This window comes from Aptenodytes forsteri, unplaced genomic scaffold (genome assembly GCF_000699145.1).
Source record: "Aptenodytes forsteri isolate BGI_AS27 unplaced genomic scaffold, ASM69914v1 Scaffold295, whole genome shotgun sequence".
Taxonomy (NCBI): Eukaryota; Metazoa; Chordata; class Aves; order Sphenisciformes; family Spheniscidae; genus Aptenodytes; species Aptenodytes forsteri.
In genome coordinates, this window is record NW_008795861.1 from 633,091 (window position 1) to 653,635 (window position 20,545).

General features: G+C 42.1%; 1 protein-coding gene across 1 annotated transcript; it reads right to left on the reverse strand.

Moving 5' to 3' along the window:
* Positions 1–9,925: 9,925 nt before the first annotated feature.
* EIF2S2 (eukaryotic translation initiation factor 2 subunit beta) lies at positions 9,926–17,829 on the reverse strand. The gene is made up of 8 exons (XM_009284001.2): positions 17,628–17,829; positions 16,593–16,696; positions 15,433–15,568; positions 15,012–15,112; positions 14,426–14,574; positions 13,447–13,503; positions 12,308–12,393; positions 9,926–11,562 (listed from the first exon to the last, which is right to left on the reverse strand). The coding sequence occupies exons 1-8, from the start codon at positions 17,806–17,808 to the stop codon at positions 11,387–11,389; spliced, it is 990 nt and encodes a 329-aa protein (XP_009282276.1). The 5' UTR covers positions 17,809–17,829; the 3' UTR covers positions 9,926–11,386.
* Between the last annotated feature and the right edge of the window lie 2,716 nt (positions 17,830–20,545).

Below are 20,545 nucleotides of genomic sequence, written 5' to 3' on the forward strand. Positions count from 1 at the left end.
TTTAATTCCATATTTTTTCTCTTCTCAAGAAAGTTGTGGAAACTTGGCAAGTTGTGGCCAAGAACCCCAAGGGCTCCTGGTGGAGTCTGTCCATCCTCTGCCAAGAAAACACACCCAAGCCTGGGACGGGGACAGTCCAATGCCAAAAGGACTCAGCCATATCCGAAATCCTCTGCACGTGTCTGGCAGAAAGGCCTGAGCAGCCGTTCCTGCACTAAGCTCCGCACCGCCGGCACCGCTCGCGTACCCATCATGGCAGCGTGTGGACAGGCACGTGCCAGTACAGACGCACTGTACCAGTTTAGCGAGAAAACCCTCAAGTTCAGCACCTTTTCATTGCCCAGATTTACCTCCTAGCAGGTGGACTATTTTCTCTGACAGGTTTGAGAGGGTTCCTCAATCACAGCTTCCTATGGGCCCCAGCTTTCACCCCCTCCCTGGGCTCACAGCCCCAGTGATTCGCCCAAACTAGTTGCAAAGGAGACCCAGAGAAAGCATGATCGAGATAGACAAGATGCAAAAGGTGGAAAAGGGAAGGATAGGGGTGAGAGATGCAGGCAGAAGCAGGAACCCCATCTCCTAGCCCTGTCTGCAGAGCTGCCTGCAGCACGCGAGCCTCCTTGCTGACGCCTTCTACTCCCATTTGGAAGCAGACGTTGCTGAAGGTGAAGCGCGGACCAGAGTTGCAGCCTCCCCCATCTGCTCACCGACCACTTCTTCACCCCTCCTGCCCCGCTGGTGAGCAACTGCTGCAGCTCCTCCTCAGCACCGCAGCTGAATTCACCACAGTTGGGAGCCAGAGATGTCCCCACTTGGCTGTTGCGTTGGCTGCGAGCAGCTGGACGGGAATGCTTTCAGCCCGTCAGCAGCTCTGGAGCACAGACCATCACACTCTGGGCACAGCATAAGCAGCTCCTCGAGGCCAAGGTGAAAATTTGCTGCATGAGGACCACAGCTGAGACCTGGGAGGCTTCGGAAACTTTCATCTGCACGTCTCCTTTGATAAAACTGCTTTGGGTGTGACAAGATGGCGACACTTAAATATATCCATTTAAACTGCTTAAAGACCAGTCTGGCTGTGGGGCCCAGGGACCCAATGCAGCATCCTACCACATCGCGATGCAGGAGCCCGGCAGCACAGGAGACTCGTCCTCGTAGGCAGGTCCAGCCCCCGCCACGGATCCGCACGGCTGCATGAGCAGCCCCAGACCGCGGCAGCACCACATTCCCATAGGCAAAAGCAGTGATGTCTACGTGCCACCAGAGCTGGCTATTAATACTGTATCACAGGGGGAGAGAGCGTGTGCACATGCTGTTACCACAAGAAGTTAGGAACTTGTTTGCATATCAGCATCTATAATATTGCAGTAAATGCATTAAGAGCTTTACGTGAAGGGAGTTCAGGCTGGGCAGGAAGCAGGCAGCCAGCAGGAGGAATAGGGACAAAAGTAGAATAATCTTAAACATACCATAATGAACTATCTTTGTACCTAAAAGCTCTTCTAAAGTAATTCACATGCCCCTGGCAGGTTGGGTATGAACAAGGAATCAGAAATCATTTCTATGTACTCAGAGCACTTATGGCCAATACAGCCACCTGGGATGTGCATTTGCATTCAAAAGCCTAAACTTCAAGAGACACTAGAGAGATAAAAGGAGAAACAAAGATGTGTTAACAGCAATGCGGGAAGGTGGATTTAAACTAAAAGGACAGCAAAAAAAACACAAAAAAAAGGAAGACATTAAGACAAGTAACAGCACAGGCACCCAACCCTCCAGGACACTTACGGTTGCAGCCCAAAGTATAACCCAGCAGACAGGTATCCCCATGAAATTTTCCAGTTCTTGTGGCTCGGACACACGGGACATCCTAGGAAGAAGCAACACAGCAACTTGAAAGGTATCCAGGGGTTACACTGAAGCAAAAATATAATTCTTACCAGTTTTACTTGTAGTCATTTGTTCACAGCCTATTACAAAACAGCCTGGCTTTAAATCTTACCAGACACAGCTGTTCACACCTGCACTTGTCAGGCACTGGGGGAAAGAGAACTGGCTTGAACCCAACAGCCATGGACTGGCCTCTCTCCTTGCAGAGCGCAAATCCCAAGGACGTGGCAAGGGGCCGCACCTCTCCAGGGGCCGTATCCACCGTGCCTGTGGGAAATTCCAGCTGGGCAGCATTTCTTCCTGCCAGGAGACAAATGGAGGACACGGGGAGGGGCAGGTCAACAACAGCTGAATCTCTGGGGCACACAAGTGGCCGGTCTTTCATCTGATGTTTCTCCTGCTCTTGTTCCCCTCTCCCAAAAAGAAGCAGTTGATTGAGCAATGCACCCTTGCTCCAGCCTCACTGTTACCCGTCACATACCTGCACACGTGACATAGTTTTCCCAACAAGGCCATCATAAAAATTTCTCTTCCTTCCTTGCAACACCGGGAGCGTTCCCCAGGTTGTGGAGCTCAGCCCTGGTCAGCACAATGCTGCAGGCAGGAACACAGGGATCAGAGCAGCACTGCCTTCACAGGGACTGAGAAACTGGTGGGAAAGTGGCCCAAAACATGGCTGAGATGAACAATGCTGACACCGCAAAACCAACATTAAAAGTCAAATGCTTCAGAACCTTAATAGCAAAAATAAGGACAAAAGATGTATTTGGCTTCTCTAATTCACTCCAAGTCCAGCTTTCAAAACCACTCGATGCATTGGGTGTTGAGTTCTTTTGAAAAACATATCACAGCTATGGATGTTGACACTTGGAGCTGTGCTACAAAAAGCTTTTGAGATACCTGGTCCTAAACAAATAAAAAAAAAATGGTCCATTGGAAATTGTTCCTATCTGCAGAAAACCTTAATAATTCATTTGAGGAGCGATTTTCCATTGGGGCAGAACAACACTCGCCCACCCATCCTCACTGGGCTGGTTATCTCACCCGGCGGCAGCACTGGGAAGAGGGAAGCCAGAGAAGATAACAGGGGTATGTGGGGGGGGTAGCAACAGGCAACACACAGGCAGGACTTTTCTGTTCCTGTATGGCACAAGATATGATTTCCATCATCCCAGATCACAATCCGCCACTGCACTCATTTCAAACAGACACAAAAATCAAGCACTGCTTTTTCAACTGCTCCTCACCACTTGCAACTCATGCCTTAATGGATCTGAATTATTCCCCCAGCTGGAAAAGTGTCTCTCCAGCAGCAGAACATACGAAACCTGCACTGAACCTGTGAGCGAGGTACTGAAACTGGCTGGAAACAACACAGAACCAGCCAGCCAGGGCAAAAACCATAACACACACCTGCAGGAGTTGTGGTTTCAAGACTATTTCTGTCTCTCATACCACTTCACTGTAAGAAACAGAAAATCCTGGTTTATTGCCATCATTTCAGCTGTTTTTCTGGTAAAAGTCAACTTTTTCAGTTAACTATAAATATTTATGTTGAAAATAGTCGGTATGATACTTTCTTTCTACAATATCATAGTAGACATTATAATTTTTGTTGTGGGATCATTTTCCAATCCAAGACAGATCTCCGCTCTTTTCTCACCACAGAAAAAACAATTGCATTGGCAAACGAGCAGCAAGGCTCCCTGCCTTTCCAGCCACCAAGCCCAGACGTATGGGAGAGTCCTGTGTCCTCCCAAACCACAGCCAGGAACTATCCTAATAGGATGGGATTTGTAACTATAAAATTTATGTTGAAAATAGTCGGTATGATACTTTCTTTCTACAATATCATAGTAGAGACATTATAATTTTTGTTGTGGGATCATTTTCCAATCCAAGACAGATCTCCGCTCTTTTCTCACCACAGAAAAAACAATTGCATTGGCAAACGAGCAGCAAGGCTCCCTGCCTTTCCAGCCACCAAGCCCAGACGTATGGGAGAGTCCTGTGTCCTCCCAAACCACAGCCAGGAACTATCCTAATAGGATGGGATTTGCGTTTAGATATCCATCACCACTGGTTGTGTATGGAGAATATCTGCCTTGGAAAATTGCTAAACACATAGCAGAGACCAACTCAAAGAGTCTGCTGAACTTGAGCCAGTAAAGAAACTGTAAGAACATGACCACACAGAGGATACGCAAAGAGCAACCCAACTTAGAGATGGAAAAACCCTGCTCATACTCTAATTCATATGTGGTGATATAACACATACAGCCAGCACCAGTGAGAAAAGAGTATACACAGTCTAATCCCTTCTGTACTTCAGAAGATGAGGACTGGCCATAGCAATGGCTTGGCAGAGCACTCGATAGGAATGCAGAGGGACAGGCTGCCGCTGTGCACTGTATTAATTTCTACCTCTGCCTCATCCCCACCAGTTCTGTTCCTCACAGCACTCCCCTTTTCCCTTCCTCTGGTTTCTTGGCTCTTTTTAAGCATCACTTCAACCCACAAGGCTGTGAATATACAAGACCCATTGTGAATATCATACTCTTCTGAAAAACATTCAATGCGTAACAGGCAAAGTGCGGTGCACTGGGCATTACAGTCCAAATTAGAAAGGTAAATCTGATACACGCAATCACCTTTTTAACAGCAGAGCTCTCAAACAAGAGTATTTCAAGGTAGCAGGAATACTAACCCAGAACCAGTGCCTCTGCACACACAAATCAGCACCTTTCTGATTGCATTTCTTAGTTTTTTCTCTACGTCATTTGCATACTTGCCCAATCCTCGCCTCTTGTTATTTCTACACATTAAGTTTAATCTTATTTTTTCATTACCTGCGTATTTCCTTTCTATCTTCAAGAACCCTTCAACCTTCACAGCAAAAGCGCTCTCTGCTGCACGGGGACGACCGCAGCTCCATCTCTGGTAAAATGGCAGCAGCGAGACTGCTGTGGTGGCAGCAGGAGTTGCGAGATGCCAGCCCAGGTGGGCTCAGGCTGCGGAGGGGAGGTTAGCCCAGGCAGGAGGGGCTCAGAGCCACAACGGTGCAAACACTCCCCATGTTTGCTTGGAGTTTCCTTCTGCTGGGTGATCCTGAGCCACTTGGGGAGAGGGGGACAGCACAGCTAGGACATCCACTCCTGATTTTCACCCTGTGCTCCAGCTTGGCCCCCTCCTTACTGCTCAGAAGATCCCCTTCATATCCACACGTCAGAGCATCCTGTCTCCCGATTTTGGCCAGCTCGGAAGACACCTCTCTGCCCACAGCATCTCCATGAAGCGCAGATGGGGCTCCAGCCCCAGCACGCTCCTCATTCCTCACGCCCAAGTATGTTCTTGGTCGGGGGCAGGATTTAACGGCCACCACCCTCATCCAGAACAAAGTGTAGTGGGAAACAATGTGCTTCAGCACACAGCTTAAATGAATTTGAGAAAGTGGAGTAGGTCTAGAATTAAAAACAAACTGTCATGTACAAAAAAATTTGAGACCACACGGCCAGCCCCAAGCAGCCTCTCACTAACAGGGAAACCTCAATGGCAACCACAGCCTCAAACCTAAATAACCACTTCAAGAGAACCTAAGAGATCTTTGCACAGCTCTGTCAGAAGAAAAAAAGAAAGAAATGCAATCCTCCCTTCTCGCTAGGACTCATAGGAAAGCAACCCATTGTTTGAGGATGTCAGAAAGCATGGAACAATGGAGGGAAGAAAAATATTTTATGAGCTCATCTGAAATGAAGCTTGTTTCCCAGAACTTATTTTTTCATGTTCATGGTGGAAAAAAGGCTATTTTGGTGCTGAACAAAAACATAGCACAAGGCCTGCAGCAGGCTCTGAGGACCACGAGCAGTACAGGCATTTCAGTCTGCAAAACTAAAAAGAACCAAAAATTTATTTTTTACTTGCCTTTTGTGCCTTGTTTTCAAAATGAATCACATCCAGCTTTTCTCCCTGCAACAAAGGCAATAAAACTCCCTTTTCTTTTCCTTTTTTAATGAAAATGAATATTATCAGAGAATGTGTGTAAGACCACATTAGAAGCACCAAGATCCAGCTGTGTGACCTAACACTGGTAATAATTTGGGCACAAGCATGGTTTGCAATCAAAGTCATATGGTCCCGCTCCACTCCAAGTGAAGTGTTTCCACATGGTAGAAAGAAATACACAAAACCTATGGGATAATTACCCAAAGCAGCAAGCAAGGCTGGGGGAAGAAACAAAGGTTTTAAAACCAATTTGCTTTAATACAGAACATAGAATTAAGGAAGCTGCTTCTGTGTTAGAAAACCCAAAGTCTCTCTGAGCCCAGAGACCCGCTATGGAAGATGCAACGGGCTGAAGAGGGAGGTATCCACACATTTCTGCTGGGTATTCAGCAGAAAAACGATTAATAACACAGATGTAAAGTTATGACTGCTTTATTTCAGAAATATGCAGTTGTTTGCAATATGCAAAAAGGAAAAAGGATGAACTGCAAGCTTACACAGCAAGGAACGAGCCTGGCGTTATAGTGACAAGCAGAAGGGAAGCGAGAAAGTATTTTTCTTCCTGCAAGGAAAAGCCAATTCCTCATGTCTATCAGGCAGCAACATGTTTCCAGGGCCAGCTTAAATTTCTACTTTTGTATAAAGAAGTATGGTTCCTCCCTTGGGCTTGTGACAGAGACTAACAGCACAGGTTCAGCCATATTCTTATATACAGAATATTTAAGAATGTATAGTGTATGTATGTATGTATATCTTATCTATATTCATCTATGGTGAAGCACCTACAGTAAAAGCAAAGTCTCCCTAGGCTCTTTCTAAAAAATGAGACTGGCCGAATCTCCTCTGGAGGCACTTCCCTGTCTTCATTATTGACTATAGAAAGAGCTGGAAAAAATGGATTTCTTAGCCAAGGGACTGGAGCCAGATGAGGTCCCTCCAAGCCAAAGGCTTTTACAGGTGAGATAGCACTTGCTAAAGATCAGCAGGAGCCCTGGAACCTGTTTCTCTTTAGGATTCCACAATTTCCAAGTAATATCTTCCTTCAAAAGCCTTTTTCCTCCTCCTGTCATGAGATCATTTAAGCAACTGATCAAGATCAGAGCAACCTTTCTTCTCCATCAGCTCTCTGCAGTCAAAGGCGTACTGAAGGAAAGGACACATGGAGTTGCGCTCCCTTCTCTGCCATAGGATTTTACTGCTTATGCAAAATCCTTTTAGCTATTAGCCCAAATTAGAGCCATTTGAGAAGAGTTTTCCCAAGGTTAACACACACCTGGGACTAGAACAAGCTGTGATTTAGGTTAACTGCCAAAATGCCCCTATACATGCAGAAAGCAGTATGCAAGGTAGAGCCATATAGGTCCAGCCTGACCCTGGCCAATCCCCACAAACATTGTGGGAATCCAAACATCTGCAGACTTCAGCTGTAGGCCCCCTTTGCACTGCTGGAAAAGTCCGAGAGAGGCTTTCATCAGGTCAGGCTTGTCCTGATTCCTGACCGCTATCTCTAACCTGGGTGTTTCTGGCCATTTTCCTCCAGGGACACCGAACTGCCCATTTTCCCATCATTTGAGTCCTTCACATTTCTAGGGAAAAGTGAGCTTAGTGGCTGGAAAAACACAACAGTTAACAGGACAGCTCACAAGCAAGGTAAGTGAACCCAGACTTACCATCCAGGGTTACAGCACAGTCCGTCCAGACTGACGTCCTGCCTCTGGCAGGGGCCAGAAACAGGTTGCTCAGGGAAGAGCTTGCACTGGAGCAGCCAGGGTGCAAACCCACATGCTGCGAGGGCAACCACCTGTCAGACGGAAAGCTACAGAAAATTATATTCTGCTACTCAGGCAACATGGGACTAACCTTTACTATGGCAAAAACAATTTAAAAATAGAAAAGCAAGCGATTATTTTGGAAGCTGGTGTGGCTTTGCAGTTTGTTGTCCATACAGGCTGAAGCTGAACTGGTAATTCTCGTGCAGCTTCTGTTTTCTGTTAAACATCTGCCTTCGATTCTTTCTCAAAGCTTGGCCTCCCACTTGCTTGGATACACTTCTATTAGTCTGGTGATCTGGAATAAACCTCTAGCAAAAAACTGAGCAGAGGAGCAGAACAGGATGCTAGAGAAATGTTATTTAAAACATTAACAGGTAAGTTCTAGTGAATCTTAGCCGTCAGCATCACACTCAACTTCATATTCTCTTGACTTTCAGAGCTTTCCTGCTGTTACTATTTCTGTACCTCTTCCACTAGATACCATCATGTGCACTTTTGCCTGACTACAGCCCAACATCCCATCCAATTTGTGACAAACCTTGTCCTGTTTTCAGCAGCAGCAGCTTTGAAAGTCTGCTTTTTCTTCTCCTTGCTTACAATCTTAGGTGACCAAGTTTCCCTGTCAAGCAGGGAAAGAAGTAGGGTGTGGTGTACACGTCTGGAGGACACAATGCATGATGACCCATGCACAGTACTAACCAGAAATCCCCCACTCAGTGGAAACTTTTTATAAATGCTTCTCCTTCATTACAGCATTTGTGGTTACAAAAATACTACTGCTTTGATTAAATCCTTGCTCTGGCCAGAAGCGTCCATGAAAGGAGTTTAATCTCACTTATTTTTGTAATAGTAAACAGTTATTTCAGCAGAACAGAATGACACCACCTTGAAGGCAGCTCATCCCACTACATCTATACTGAACCAGGGAACTCGATCTGTTTTCATTTTACGGGTTACTCTGGTGACCCGAGCAAGGTCACCTAACCCTTTGAGTTCCAACCCCCCAACTACGCAAGGGAGATAAAAGCATTTACCTGGCAAGAGCGGGTTATTCTTCTTACAAGGATATCAGTAAATTTCAGGCTGACTGACAGCAACACGACTTCTTCTGTACAGTTCCCCTAGGACCTCCAGTGACAAGTCTCAGATTTTCTTTTGCATGTTCTGGGCTGAAAGGCGTGTTGCATCTTTACTGCTGGAAAGGAACAGACCTGCAACAGCTTAGATTACTCAGGTAAGGTGTAAGAGAACTCTGGGCACAGCAGGAGCCATGGAGAGGAGCAACCCAGCTGCATCACTGTGCTCTTCGTTAGCTCCCAGGCTCCTCCCCAACTCATTCAAACTGAGATTCCATTCTCCTCTACAGTCTTTCAGTACCTAAAACAATCTAGCTCCCACATCTCCGTCAGCACCATACAGCCAATTCTCAGCTCACAGAGAAAAAAGCATGGAGAAACGCAGATGGGTCTGCCTCCAAATACACGCCTGCATGCAGACCCAAGGCAAACAAAGCTACCACCTTATCCTGTTAAAAACTCCGTCCTTAAGATGCTTATTTACATTCAGCTTAAGTACAAAACTCTTTTTTGCCTCTGAACACACGACTGCACTTTACACTTACATCAGCCTTACAAGCAGCAGGAGACATTTATGTTCATACAACACTTGTGGTAGACTATACTCCTCTTTGAATGTAGACTGGAAGGTGTTTAAAAAAAAAAAATAAAATTCAACTAATATCTGCTCCTAGACACGGAAGACTTTTCATGCATCAGTGAGGTTATTCCACAGGTAAATTAGAGTCTACAGCTCAAGATGTTTCACTCAAATATTAGCCATCAAAACCAATGTCTTCAGGATTTCATGCACAGACTCAAAATACATCTATAAAATACACCTATAAAGCTCTCCTGTGAGCCAGAAGAGCTCACAGATGATGGGTTTGAACAATTATTTATTCCTTTATTAACCTGATCTTTTTGATCCAAATATACTGAAGTCAAACTTTGTATTTAATGCACTAAAATATAGCACCAGCTCAAGGCCATACTGTATTTTTTTAAAAAAGTATGTTAAAAGTATTTGACCCAGGAAAAAGCAAGCATTTAAAAACAGAAAGTATCATTGTTCTTCAGCTATTTCAGTGTGTCCCAACAGCAAGTCACCGAAACAAAAAGGCAACTAGCACTTCTCCAAAAAGTTTTTCTTCCAACAGGAGAATGCCTATTTGCTAGAGAAAAAACAAGAATACAACAATAATGTTACAAGAGGCACTGATCCTGGCTTTATTCACTTAAAGATACAGCCAACATTTGTTATAGCTCACTTGAAATTCAAAATGCTTTTAAGAAACCAACCATAAAACCTTGATTTTTGCCTTACAGTGCTGTCAAGTATTCAAATAGCAAGTAAGTGACTTCCCAGCAAGACTGTGTTCTGTATTAACATACATACAAAGATTAAAACTTGGTAGAAACCCTTCAGTTTGATATTTGACGAATTGCATTCAGAATGACCACCATTTTCTCTGGGGAGGAGGCTACTCTGCCTACCTGCAGGGATGGGCGCCCGGGGTCCTGAGCTACTACACCTTATCCTGACCCTGTGCGATTTTGGTGATTAAATGAAAACTGTCCCCCCTTACGGTGCTCAAGAGGGACTTCACTCCCCATTTGCGTCTTTGTACTTGGCAGCTGTAACAGAATTTCTACAGCACTATAAAAACTAGTTAGGACAGCACTATGCATGTCCCCTAGAGATTACTGACACTGACCACTAGCAGAGAGAAGTGCATGTTATGATCAAGAAGTATAATGTGTTCATTTGGAACTCAAACTACTTGGCAGTATCTTCTGTAAATTCAAGATTCATAGAAGACAGTGTGTTGCAGCCATCATATAATGATGTTACCTATATCCTTTTTTTTTTTTTGCTGCATTTAGTTAGATTCTTTTTAAAGTGGTGAAGAGTGCAGGACTTAAGAAATATAAACATTTCTCTATTAGAAATTGCAAAATTTAGTACTATGACACTAGGAAAGCTTACAGTACGTTTATCAATTCTATGTTAAGATTCAGCATCAATATGGTGTCTGAACTATGTCAGAGCTACATCCTGCCTAATTAAGCAGTATCAACATGTCCTGATGTCACTTTCTGTGCAAAATGCATTCCCATATTAATGTGGCTATAAAAGCATGAGCAGTTCTCATGTTGGTATATCGTCCCTGTGACTTTTTGTGACTGGTTTCTCTGTTTAATGATAGCCTAACTAAAAATAAGCTTATGTAAAAGCAAAATAACCTTTATCTTAAACTTTATTCTGGGTCTTGGACATAGTTCAGTGACATGATCTGCAGAACAACACGCCAACCATTCCCATGAGCTGTTTAAAGAGGAAACTGAAGGAAAAATCCAAATCGAAGACACTCACTGTTATAGTATCTTTAATTTATCTTGTGTTTTACAGAAGTCTGAACGGATTAAAAAGCACCTCCTTTCCCATCATGTTCCTTACAGTTGGTAAAACATATTCAATGAGCAAACGCATGTGAACAGCTTGAGGATCTGCATCTTGCAAGGATTTCACAGACCAATCAAAAGCCAAATTTCTTGTAGTTTTTACAATCTTGTTTTAATACAATGGTAAATCCATTCAGATTGTAAACCTGTCCAGTCATATCTCCCCAGAACACTTTGCAAAATCCAGTGTTGATTAGCAAACTAGTTAGCTTTGGCACGGAGCTGTGCTCTCTTGCCTGTGACAGCCTGGAAACCAGTTTTGATGCTGGCGACGGAGCAGCGAGAGTGGCAGGTCTCACACTGCAAGAAATATAATCTGGTGTCCTTCTGTAGGATTGTGTCTGGTGACCGACACGTATGACAGGTGACATACTCCTCTGCAGAAAAGGAATTAAGTTGCAGTTAAAAGATAATGCATTATCAGTGAACAAGTCACCACTTCTTCAGCCTTTAGTTTAACAGTTGTCTTGAAAGGCTGTTCAAATGCATCTACTAACTTAGAAGTGGCTTACTATGAAAACCACAGAGGTTGAGGCAACCTAAAAATTCCCCCTAGTTCCCAGGTTAATAAAGACTAGGTTTCATACGATACATTACGCACTGACACTGGTGTTTTAAAAATAATAGCAACCAGTTAAGACTTCCCACTGGTGTTTCATAACTTCCTCTGCTGAAACAGCATTCCCAGATGTCAGCAACTCTTGTACAGACACAGCACTAAAGCAGTATTTTTTGTTACATATAATCTGTGAGTCCTCTGACCAGCAGTCAGTGACATGCACATTGTATTTGTTAATTAGCGTGTACAGACTTTAAAATTAACAATTACTGTTATTTTCCATAGTCCTCACCAAAGCCAAGAAATGAAAGTCAGATGAAAACAAGCAATTCTCAAATGCTCTTACTGTTTTCCTTGGTATGTTTTAGTGCCGGGACAGAGTACGACCTATGTGCTTATTATAACCATGGTAGAACCACCTGTACCTGCATTATTCCATTATAAAGTTGCAGCATTAGCACAGAGTCTCCACAGCATGCACACACATGTGGGCCATACATGGGCCACTGGTCATCAAAACGGGTCTGAGAGAAATCTATAGTGGAAGAGGGAGTTATACTTACTGATATATCTTCTCAAGACATTTTCTATCTGTTTTTGCTGGAATCTTCCTTTGATTACAAGTTGGTTGTTACCATCTATTGAGCCACTAATTTAAGAAAAAAATTAATTATTTGATTTGCAGAAGACGTCAAGCGTTAAAACAAGTCAGGAACATGAAGCAAGATGATGATGCATTCTTCAAGACAAGAGTAAGCCAGAATTACTTTGTGGGAAAAAAAATGCAAAATTCTGAAGGCACTTAAAAACCTACAGGAAGTTTTGCCCAAGCATAACCCTCACTGCAGTAAAAGCAAACTCCACCAGAGATCAGCCTCATAGTTAAGCTACCCAATCAGAAGAACTTTACAGAATTGAGAATTAACACCTGCTTATCTCACAGAAGTGAGCAAGACAACTCCCCAGTAAGGTGTAATATGACTAATAAGATCCTCTTCTAGCCATTCTGATGTAGTAAGTTGAATGTTTTTTCACATTGTGGTTTCTAAGTTTTTGTTTAAGATGTCTGGAGCTGAAGATTCCAAAGCTCAAACAAATGGGCATTTGTTATATACACGTTGCGATTAGACTCCTTGATTTTCTATGTCTACATGTAACAACATTGTAGTCTACAACAGAGAAATGAATAGACAACCAGAAAGTACACCACCACAGCATGAGATCTTTGATAAGAGGCATATAAAATCAACACTGTTTTTATGCTAAGACAGGTGGATTTAACTACAGCATTAGACAGAATAACTAGCTACAGGCCCACAGGACTTGCCATTAGGCGGTCAGGCATTCTCTCTTCCCTAGCTATCTATCATCTGCCTTAGGCTGATACGGGCCACAGAGCCATCCTCACCAATTGTGACAAACAGCTCTGCTATCCGAGCATCTTTGAGAAAGGTCCCAAATAGGGAATTCAAACCCTTATCCAGACTGTTCCTTGGGACTTATAGTTTGCCTCTGTACCTCTTCCCTAAGATGGTATCTCTTCAATCACCCAGCACAGCATCTATGTGCAGGGAAGAACAGCCTGACGTTCAAGCACATATATACAGACCTAAACCCAATAATTTTATTTTTGATCAGACAATGTCAACTATGTTGCCGTTGCTTCCTCTGCATAAGCACATACATAGCCCAGTAGCCTTACCTTGTACCCAATTCTGCCAACAAAAATGCCAGGAGATGTTTTGGCTGACGATGTAATCTAAAAATAAAGTAAGGATATGTTTAACCTTCCCCCTTCAGAGAAATTTGATATTTATACAGGACTGGCAGGCTAAAACGATCTTAAATTACCAAGTTTAAAAGGGGGCAGTGCCAGAGGGTCTGCACCAAAGAGCACAGGCAGACAATGACTGAGGACACAAGAAAGCTGAACAGTCCACAAAAAACCCCATCATCCCCCCCAAACCAAACTCACAATTACAGTAACTACTGAAAATAAGTTTTCTATTTGAGACTTTCCATTCTTATTCTCCCAGCCCCCTGCCATTCCCTGAAAAAAGTGTTACTAGCTACCATTAAAAGCTCACTTCAGTATACTACCCAGATCCTCAGTATGATTTCACCAGGACTGTTTTCTGGCACACTTATGAAACAAATCAGATATGCATTCCCAGAAGTGCCCACAAAGAATAGAACTGCCTTCACAAGAAATAATTAAGACACAGAAAGCACTGCAGAAAACAGTGGAAAAAAATTACTGAACTCCATACCATTTACCAAGAGAATAGTATTTGTAGTCAGCTCAAATTAGAAAGAACTTTCCCCACCCCCCTGCCCAAGACTTGCAAATAAATATCACTGGTGACCCAACTACCAACTTGATAGAAGCCAATGAACTCACAAGAGCAATAGGTTTAGTTTCAGTCCATGAGGCCCATGTAGCAAGCCTACCATTTTCATAATTTAAGTATAAAATAAGAAATTATCTCAATAAATCATCTTCATAAATATCTTCTCACAGATAAATGTAGAGGAAATGAACAGTATGATTGAAATAGCTTTCAGTTTACTTCTGGCAAAAGACTATGGCAAACCAGAAAACATGCATTCAGCACAACAGCCAACAGTACAGAAAGGTGCATTCATCTGCTATTCCTGGGAAACCTAAAGAGGAAACTTACAATTTGCAGATATCTGTAAAGTTGACAAAAGATGTTTTCTTGGTCCCTACTCTTACAACCTGAGGAGGCTTCATGACAAATTTTCGTTTTTCTCCAGCTACCATATCTGGGTTTTTTTCCCGCATGATGTTAAATACTCTATTGAGCAACTGCAAAAAAAAGGGATTCACATTAACATGAGTATCTTGCATTTCTCAAATGAAGTACATCACTTCTAAAAAAAACTTGAAACAGCATTCACAATGAATATTAGACTGTCTTTGCCCATTAGCATTTCCCCATATGCTTTTCAACACACACTTAAAAAAATGTTCTGATAAATGCAAAATATAAAAGCTGTTTCCCCAAGGGTTTACTTCATAATCTACCAGTACCTCAGCCTATTTGCAGAGGTGTTTTTAACTATCACTAATATTGCCCTATATGAAAATTACCTGTTGTAAAAGATGTGCTTTATTATTTTTCTGTTCATGAGCGTCTGACTACAAGTCCTTTAAGTTAAAAATAGGACATATGAGCATAAGGCCCTGCTCTACTGATGCACATAAACATGGAAGGTATTTTTAAGAAGTCTTTTGAACATTACCTCATCATATGTGTAGTCCCTTTCTGAGCCTGCCCACGCAGGTCCTGACTGAAGGCTAAAAGAAATTCCATCATCTTTTTTGCTATCTTCATCCTCAAAAGCTGTAAAGAAAGTTGTTTGGGATTCATTAAGAAGAAAAGAAACATTCTTTAACCTCATGCTTACACCATTTCTAAAAAGTACATCAAAGAAGATTCCACTAAGATGTGGACACAAGTCTCTGTCTGCCTACAAGGGACAACAGCACTTACGGCAAATTTATACAATGCTTTCATAGAACATTTTTCTGATAAATAACATAGTGGTAAAGGTAACAAAATGAATTCTGAAACAAAAAAAGGCACTTGAACAGAACTTATTCACCTACAACATGAACTACATTTCACTTTCAACATCTCATTGAGCTAGGTTATACTTTCACCTTCATCCTTCTCCATTATCTCATCTTCATCTGGAAACTTCACATTCTTCTTTTTCTTCTTTTTATTGCCCAGCATGATATCAAGGTCATCTTCAGGTTCTACTGCCTCTGGCACATCTCCTTCAATTTTCAAGTCCTGCAAATAAATAACAAGACTATCGTTTACAGTATTAAACACAAATCTCCATTGCACAGCATTAGAAATAATACTAGTAGCACGCCATACTAGATGAATACTAGTAACATCTACCACAATCCTGAAACATAACAGATAAGAACGGAACTAAAGTATGTTGAAGAGAGCACTGCACTACTACCATGAATCTACTAGAGACAGATTTTTATCTTCTGGTCTAACTTCTGGCTGGTCAAGAACAAGGTCACGCTATACTTACCTACAGGCATCAGCCATTTTAGGGCATAAGGGAACAAAACACCCTACATGCCAGACAATAAGGTAAGGCAAAGCTGTGCTACTTGCAGCCAGTCCAATTTGTTATCACAGTTCTGCACGTGCAGAGAACAGAGAGCAAGCATTTTGCCTGTCTGGGGCAGATCAGAGGGACATTTTCTTCCCCAAAAGGCAGAAGCCAAAGAAGAGGTTACACGTAACATTTCTCTGTCCTCTTGCTCTCTGTGCTTGCCAGTTAACACTGACACGCGATACAAAAACATGACTTGGAATAAAACTTGGGAAGAGTAAAAATATCTCGTACACCTTCTGGAACACAGAACAGTAGCCAATCATTTCTAAAGAAAACACCAGAGTAAAAACAGATTTCTTAGCAGATATATACCCTTTATTTGAAGGGCTGGCTTTTAGAGGACTATTCTGTGCGTGGCTTCTGACATCCATTTACTTCTCTCACCCCAAAAGACAATTAACCTTGATGCTAGTCAACCCTTACAACAGATTGCAGAATTACTTTTGCTTGTGCAGATCAGTTAGATTTTTTCACTTCTGCGCAAAAAGCCCTGCAGGAGCAACATGTTCAGCAGAACCTACTATATATGAAAGACACAGTGAAATGTAAGTTTCATTATTAACAGCACTAAGACACAATGATGGACTCAAAACAACTCCTGCACTGCCAATCCCAAGAAAATGAAAGCAAGAAAGTTTTCAGCCATAGACAACATGGCCTAGTTATGAGACAAACCTTTACACCTTCTTCTGCTTCATCTATATCAAATATCTTTTTTGTTTTTTTCTTCTTTTTCTTTTGATTGAAGAAGTTTAAATCATCCAGGTCATCTGTTGCATCTAAAAAGAAAGGATTGACAAAAGAAGTATAACTGTAGAAACAGTTAGACATTAAGGTTTCTAATTTACATCCAAATCTTCAAAACATTACAGTAAGACATAAGCAATGACCTGTAGCCTCTACAGATATCCTTCAGGTGTTAAAGAGGTCATTCCCCTCTACCCCCAAATACCTCAGTACTGTTATACAGTTTCTGCATCTTCTAACCACATTTTTTTATTTTTTAAGTGCTTAATCTTTCTTTCTGCTGTACAAGAGAAACTAGCCACTTTTGTCATTATAGTAGAGGTGCTTGAAAAAAATGAAAAGAAAACTGTAAAAGGAAGGTATAGTTTCTTTGGTCTACTGCAGGAGCCAATTTTATCAACAAGCTGGATTTAAGTTAACAGCCTTCCCTGAATCAGGTCATCTTGAAATGACATTGGCCTCAATTTAAAAAGCAAGGTTATATACACAATTGCAAGCTTATTTCTGGAAAGATTCCAAAGAACACTCTAGTTATCACATTCACAGTTGTCCAAAAACGAGAAACCCTTTAAACCATATTTCTGTTATTCACACTATTGCTTAATTGTTCAAATGAAAAACAGCCATAATTGTGGAATTATTGCAACAACTACATGTGGAAGACTTAAAACTGCATTGTAACTATTTTAGGGATTCTCTTTTCATTGTCTCACACAAAAGACTGAGTCAGTAAAGTGGAATTTTACATAAGCCACTGGTAGCTTGCTGGATGTCTGTGAACATGATTTCAAGCAGGAGGGAAATATGCCCGCCAAATAGGCAGCAGAGTATTACTCACAAGCCTCTAAACAAACTAGGGCCCCAGCATTATACACTGTGATGCCAAATTCTTGAAACGGGGCTTGTAGTCTCAAAATACAGAAGGACTACCTTTGAGAGTTTATCTACGTGGATGCACTTTACCTTTCTTCCTGCTGTCTTCCTCGTCTGCTTCAACATCTTTGTCTTCTGTTGGCTCTGGTTCAACTTCTTTTGTTTCCGATTGCTGAGTCTCTTCCGCTTGTGTATCCCCCCCTTCCTCATCCAACATAAAGGGCTTCTTCTTTTTCTTCTTCTTCTTGCTCATAGTGGGATCGAAAATCATCTGTAAAAGTCAAGAGTTCCTTAGCAGCATAGTAATCACCTACCATTTAATATTTATAAGACCTTTACGTTTCTTTCAACATTCCTTCAGTTACCCAAACTGTTCCTTGGCTTCAATCTCAACTAGGGATTTTTCTAGATCTGTAACAATGTAATACAAATTAGCTGACTCAAAACAGCGATTACATAGGCTTCTTTAAAAACATCACAGACCTTGTCCCAAGGCATAACTGATGGGACCAATTACAAGAGAAGACTGCTTGACAGGTTAGAGCTTCTGCTACTTTTCCTAGGATAGTCCAAGTTTCCTGCCATCTATGTATTCGTTCAGCTGAAAATATATTAAAGCTCTGAATCTTTGACAGACTAGCTACCAGCTACTTCTCCATTTTATTACCATTATGTACTCAAATTTTGCAGTAAGACTATGTGAAGCAGTCACTGAACCACTTGGCATCAGAAAAAAATTTAAGCACACCTATACCACAGAGCCTGATTACATGTCAGTTACACTTTGTACTTCCATTTGTGAGACACACTAATTTCCAGATTTATTAAAAGGCAAGATTTACCAACAACTCTCTTGACAAGAATGCTTTGGACTAGGGAGAAACCTAGAAGGGGCTGGTGATACAGCAAGACCTGTATCAGCTCCCAACACTATGAAGCAGCAAAGGTCTCATCCTTTTCCCCCCACAGGTGGGAAACTGAAGCTCAGAGACCAAGTGATTAAAAGCTGTTAATGAGTTCTTTAGCCAGTGGAGAAGCTGAATTCACCTAGTCTGACTGTGAAGGCGGCACTAACCCTGAGACTCACTTTCAACCTATTCATCATCCGCAGACCTGAGGTAATTAACACATAGGCTCTTCAGTTTTCCAACAAAGGAACGCCTCTTACTATTTTCATGTAAGATGCCAGCTTGACATCACAGCTATTAGTTTTGTTATGTATTATCTGGCCATATTTTCACACCACAGTATATATTTAATACACCAAACAATTTTAGACACTTAACGAGACTCTTCCTCCAGTTTTTCTTATCTAGTAATTGAAGAGTGTTCTCACAGATAGTTAAAATTCAGCATCACGAATACCCTCACTCATGAGAATACCACCACTTCATCAAAGGATCGGTTCTCCAACTTCTTGTTTCATCACACCCTGCAAGCTTGGGGGTTTCCCTCCTCCCACGAAGCAATCTTTTCCTCGCACTTCTCATTCTCCTACACGTGATATTCTTGTGATATTCTTCCAATTTTCTGAATGTACATGTTTCATAAAGGCTCTACTGAAAGGCAGTAAACTGCATATATGGGTGTTTGAAGCACAGCATCACAAAAGTGTCCACATATACGGGACACTGAAACTTGAAGCTTTCAAACTGCTGAAGTGTGTCTTTAGTTGTACACACTGCGCTAGAATGATTTTCAAAAAAGTTCTGAGGGCTTCCCTCTAACGCTTAGACAGACACATGTATGAATCATGCACAGTAATCAAAGAATGTGCACAACCGGTTACACTGTCTGCTGGCTTCCTCTTGTAACCTCCACAGTCTGCTGAAACAGAAGGAAAGCTGCCTGCATAGGCAAGAGTCCACAGCTTTGGGAACAAACACATGAACACCATTTTCAAGATCATGACTCATTTCAATGAATCTTTGCAAAACTCTGAAGAGTTTTATATCTTCCCACGTGGTTAAGCAAACATAAGATTATGCTTAGATTGGGTGTAATAATTTCTAAGAAGGAACCAGCCCACCCGCCCCAAATCACTCTTCTCTTTGTGAAGAAGAAGGTATCTTTCATCCTGAACCACCATAAAGCATACCTTGTGTCTACAAGAGACAGAATGTGTCTTCAGCAGTAGCACACTAAACTGAAGTTAACACACAAGGACAACTTCTGGACGCAGGAGATAGTTTTAATGCTGAAAACACAATGTAGCTGGCGTTGAACAGAGCACTGCTCTAAAGGTCCACTCCATCCAGTCAGGTCAAGCCAAGCTTCTGCAAACCTAAGTCATAACATGCTAACTGCTCTCAAGAAACTAATATGAGAGTTCCACGACCTGAGAAGGAGGTCTATGCCTGAAATACTTTGTTCATCAAGAGCTTCAACGAAAACTAAGCAGGAGTCTTAGGTCACATGCACTTTAACAAATCATGATACAAACTAACCAGCCTGATAACCAGGCTATTGTGTGTTTTGCCTTTCTGAGCTAGACATCTCAGAAATTTCTTCATTCCTTTTCTCTAATCAGTACGTTTGATTAGTCGAAGCATTATGACACCATTTAAGCACTGAAAAACTTTACAAAGTTGCAGGCCCTCTACTGAAGGGACTGTAGCCCCCAGCCCAAATACACCAAACCCTATGTTTTTCCTGTGTAGAAATGGTTTTAAGTTTCCCTCCTGTTTCTGCTCTCAGAGCCAAATTCCCATATAGGGTTTTCTCTTCTGTAGACTACACAGTTCTTTCTCACATCTCGTTATTTCAAATGCCTACACAGTCAAAATCCCAACTTACAGAAAATGAGCAAGTGAAAGAACGGGGGGAGGGGGGACAATCAAAGCTTCATAGTCCAAATACAACTCTCAAGACAGAAGCCAACATTAAACTGCTGTGACAGTGGCAAATGCTGGGGATTCTAACAGAGGCCACAAATTAATCACATTTCATTAGTGTGAATAAATACAGGCATGTCTACAAAGCAGATAGCAACTCTGCATTGGTAAAGT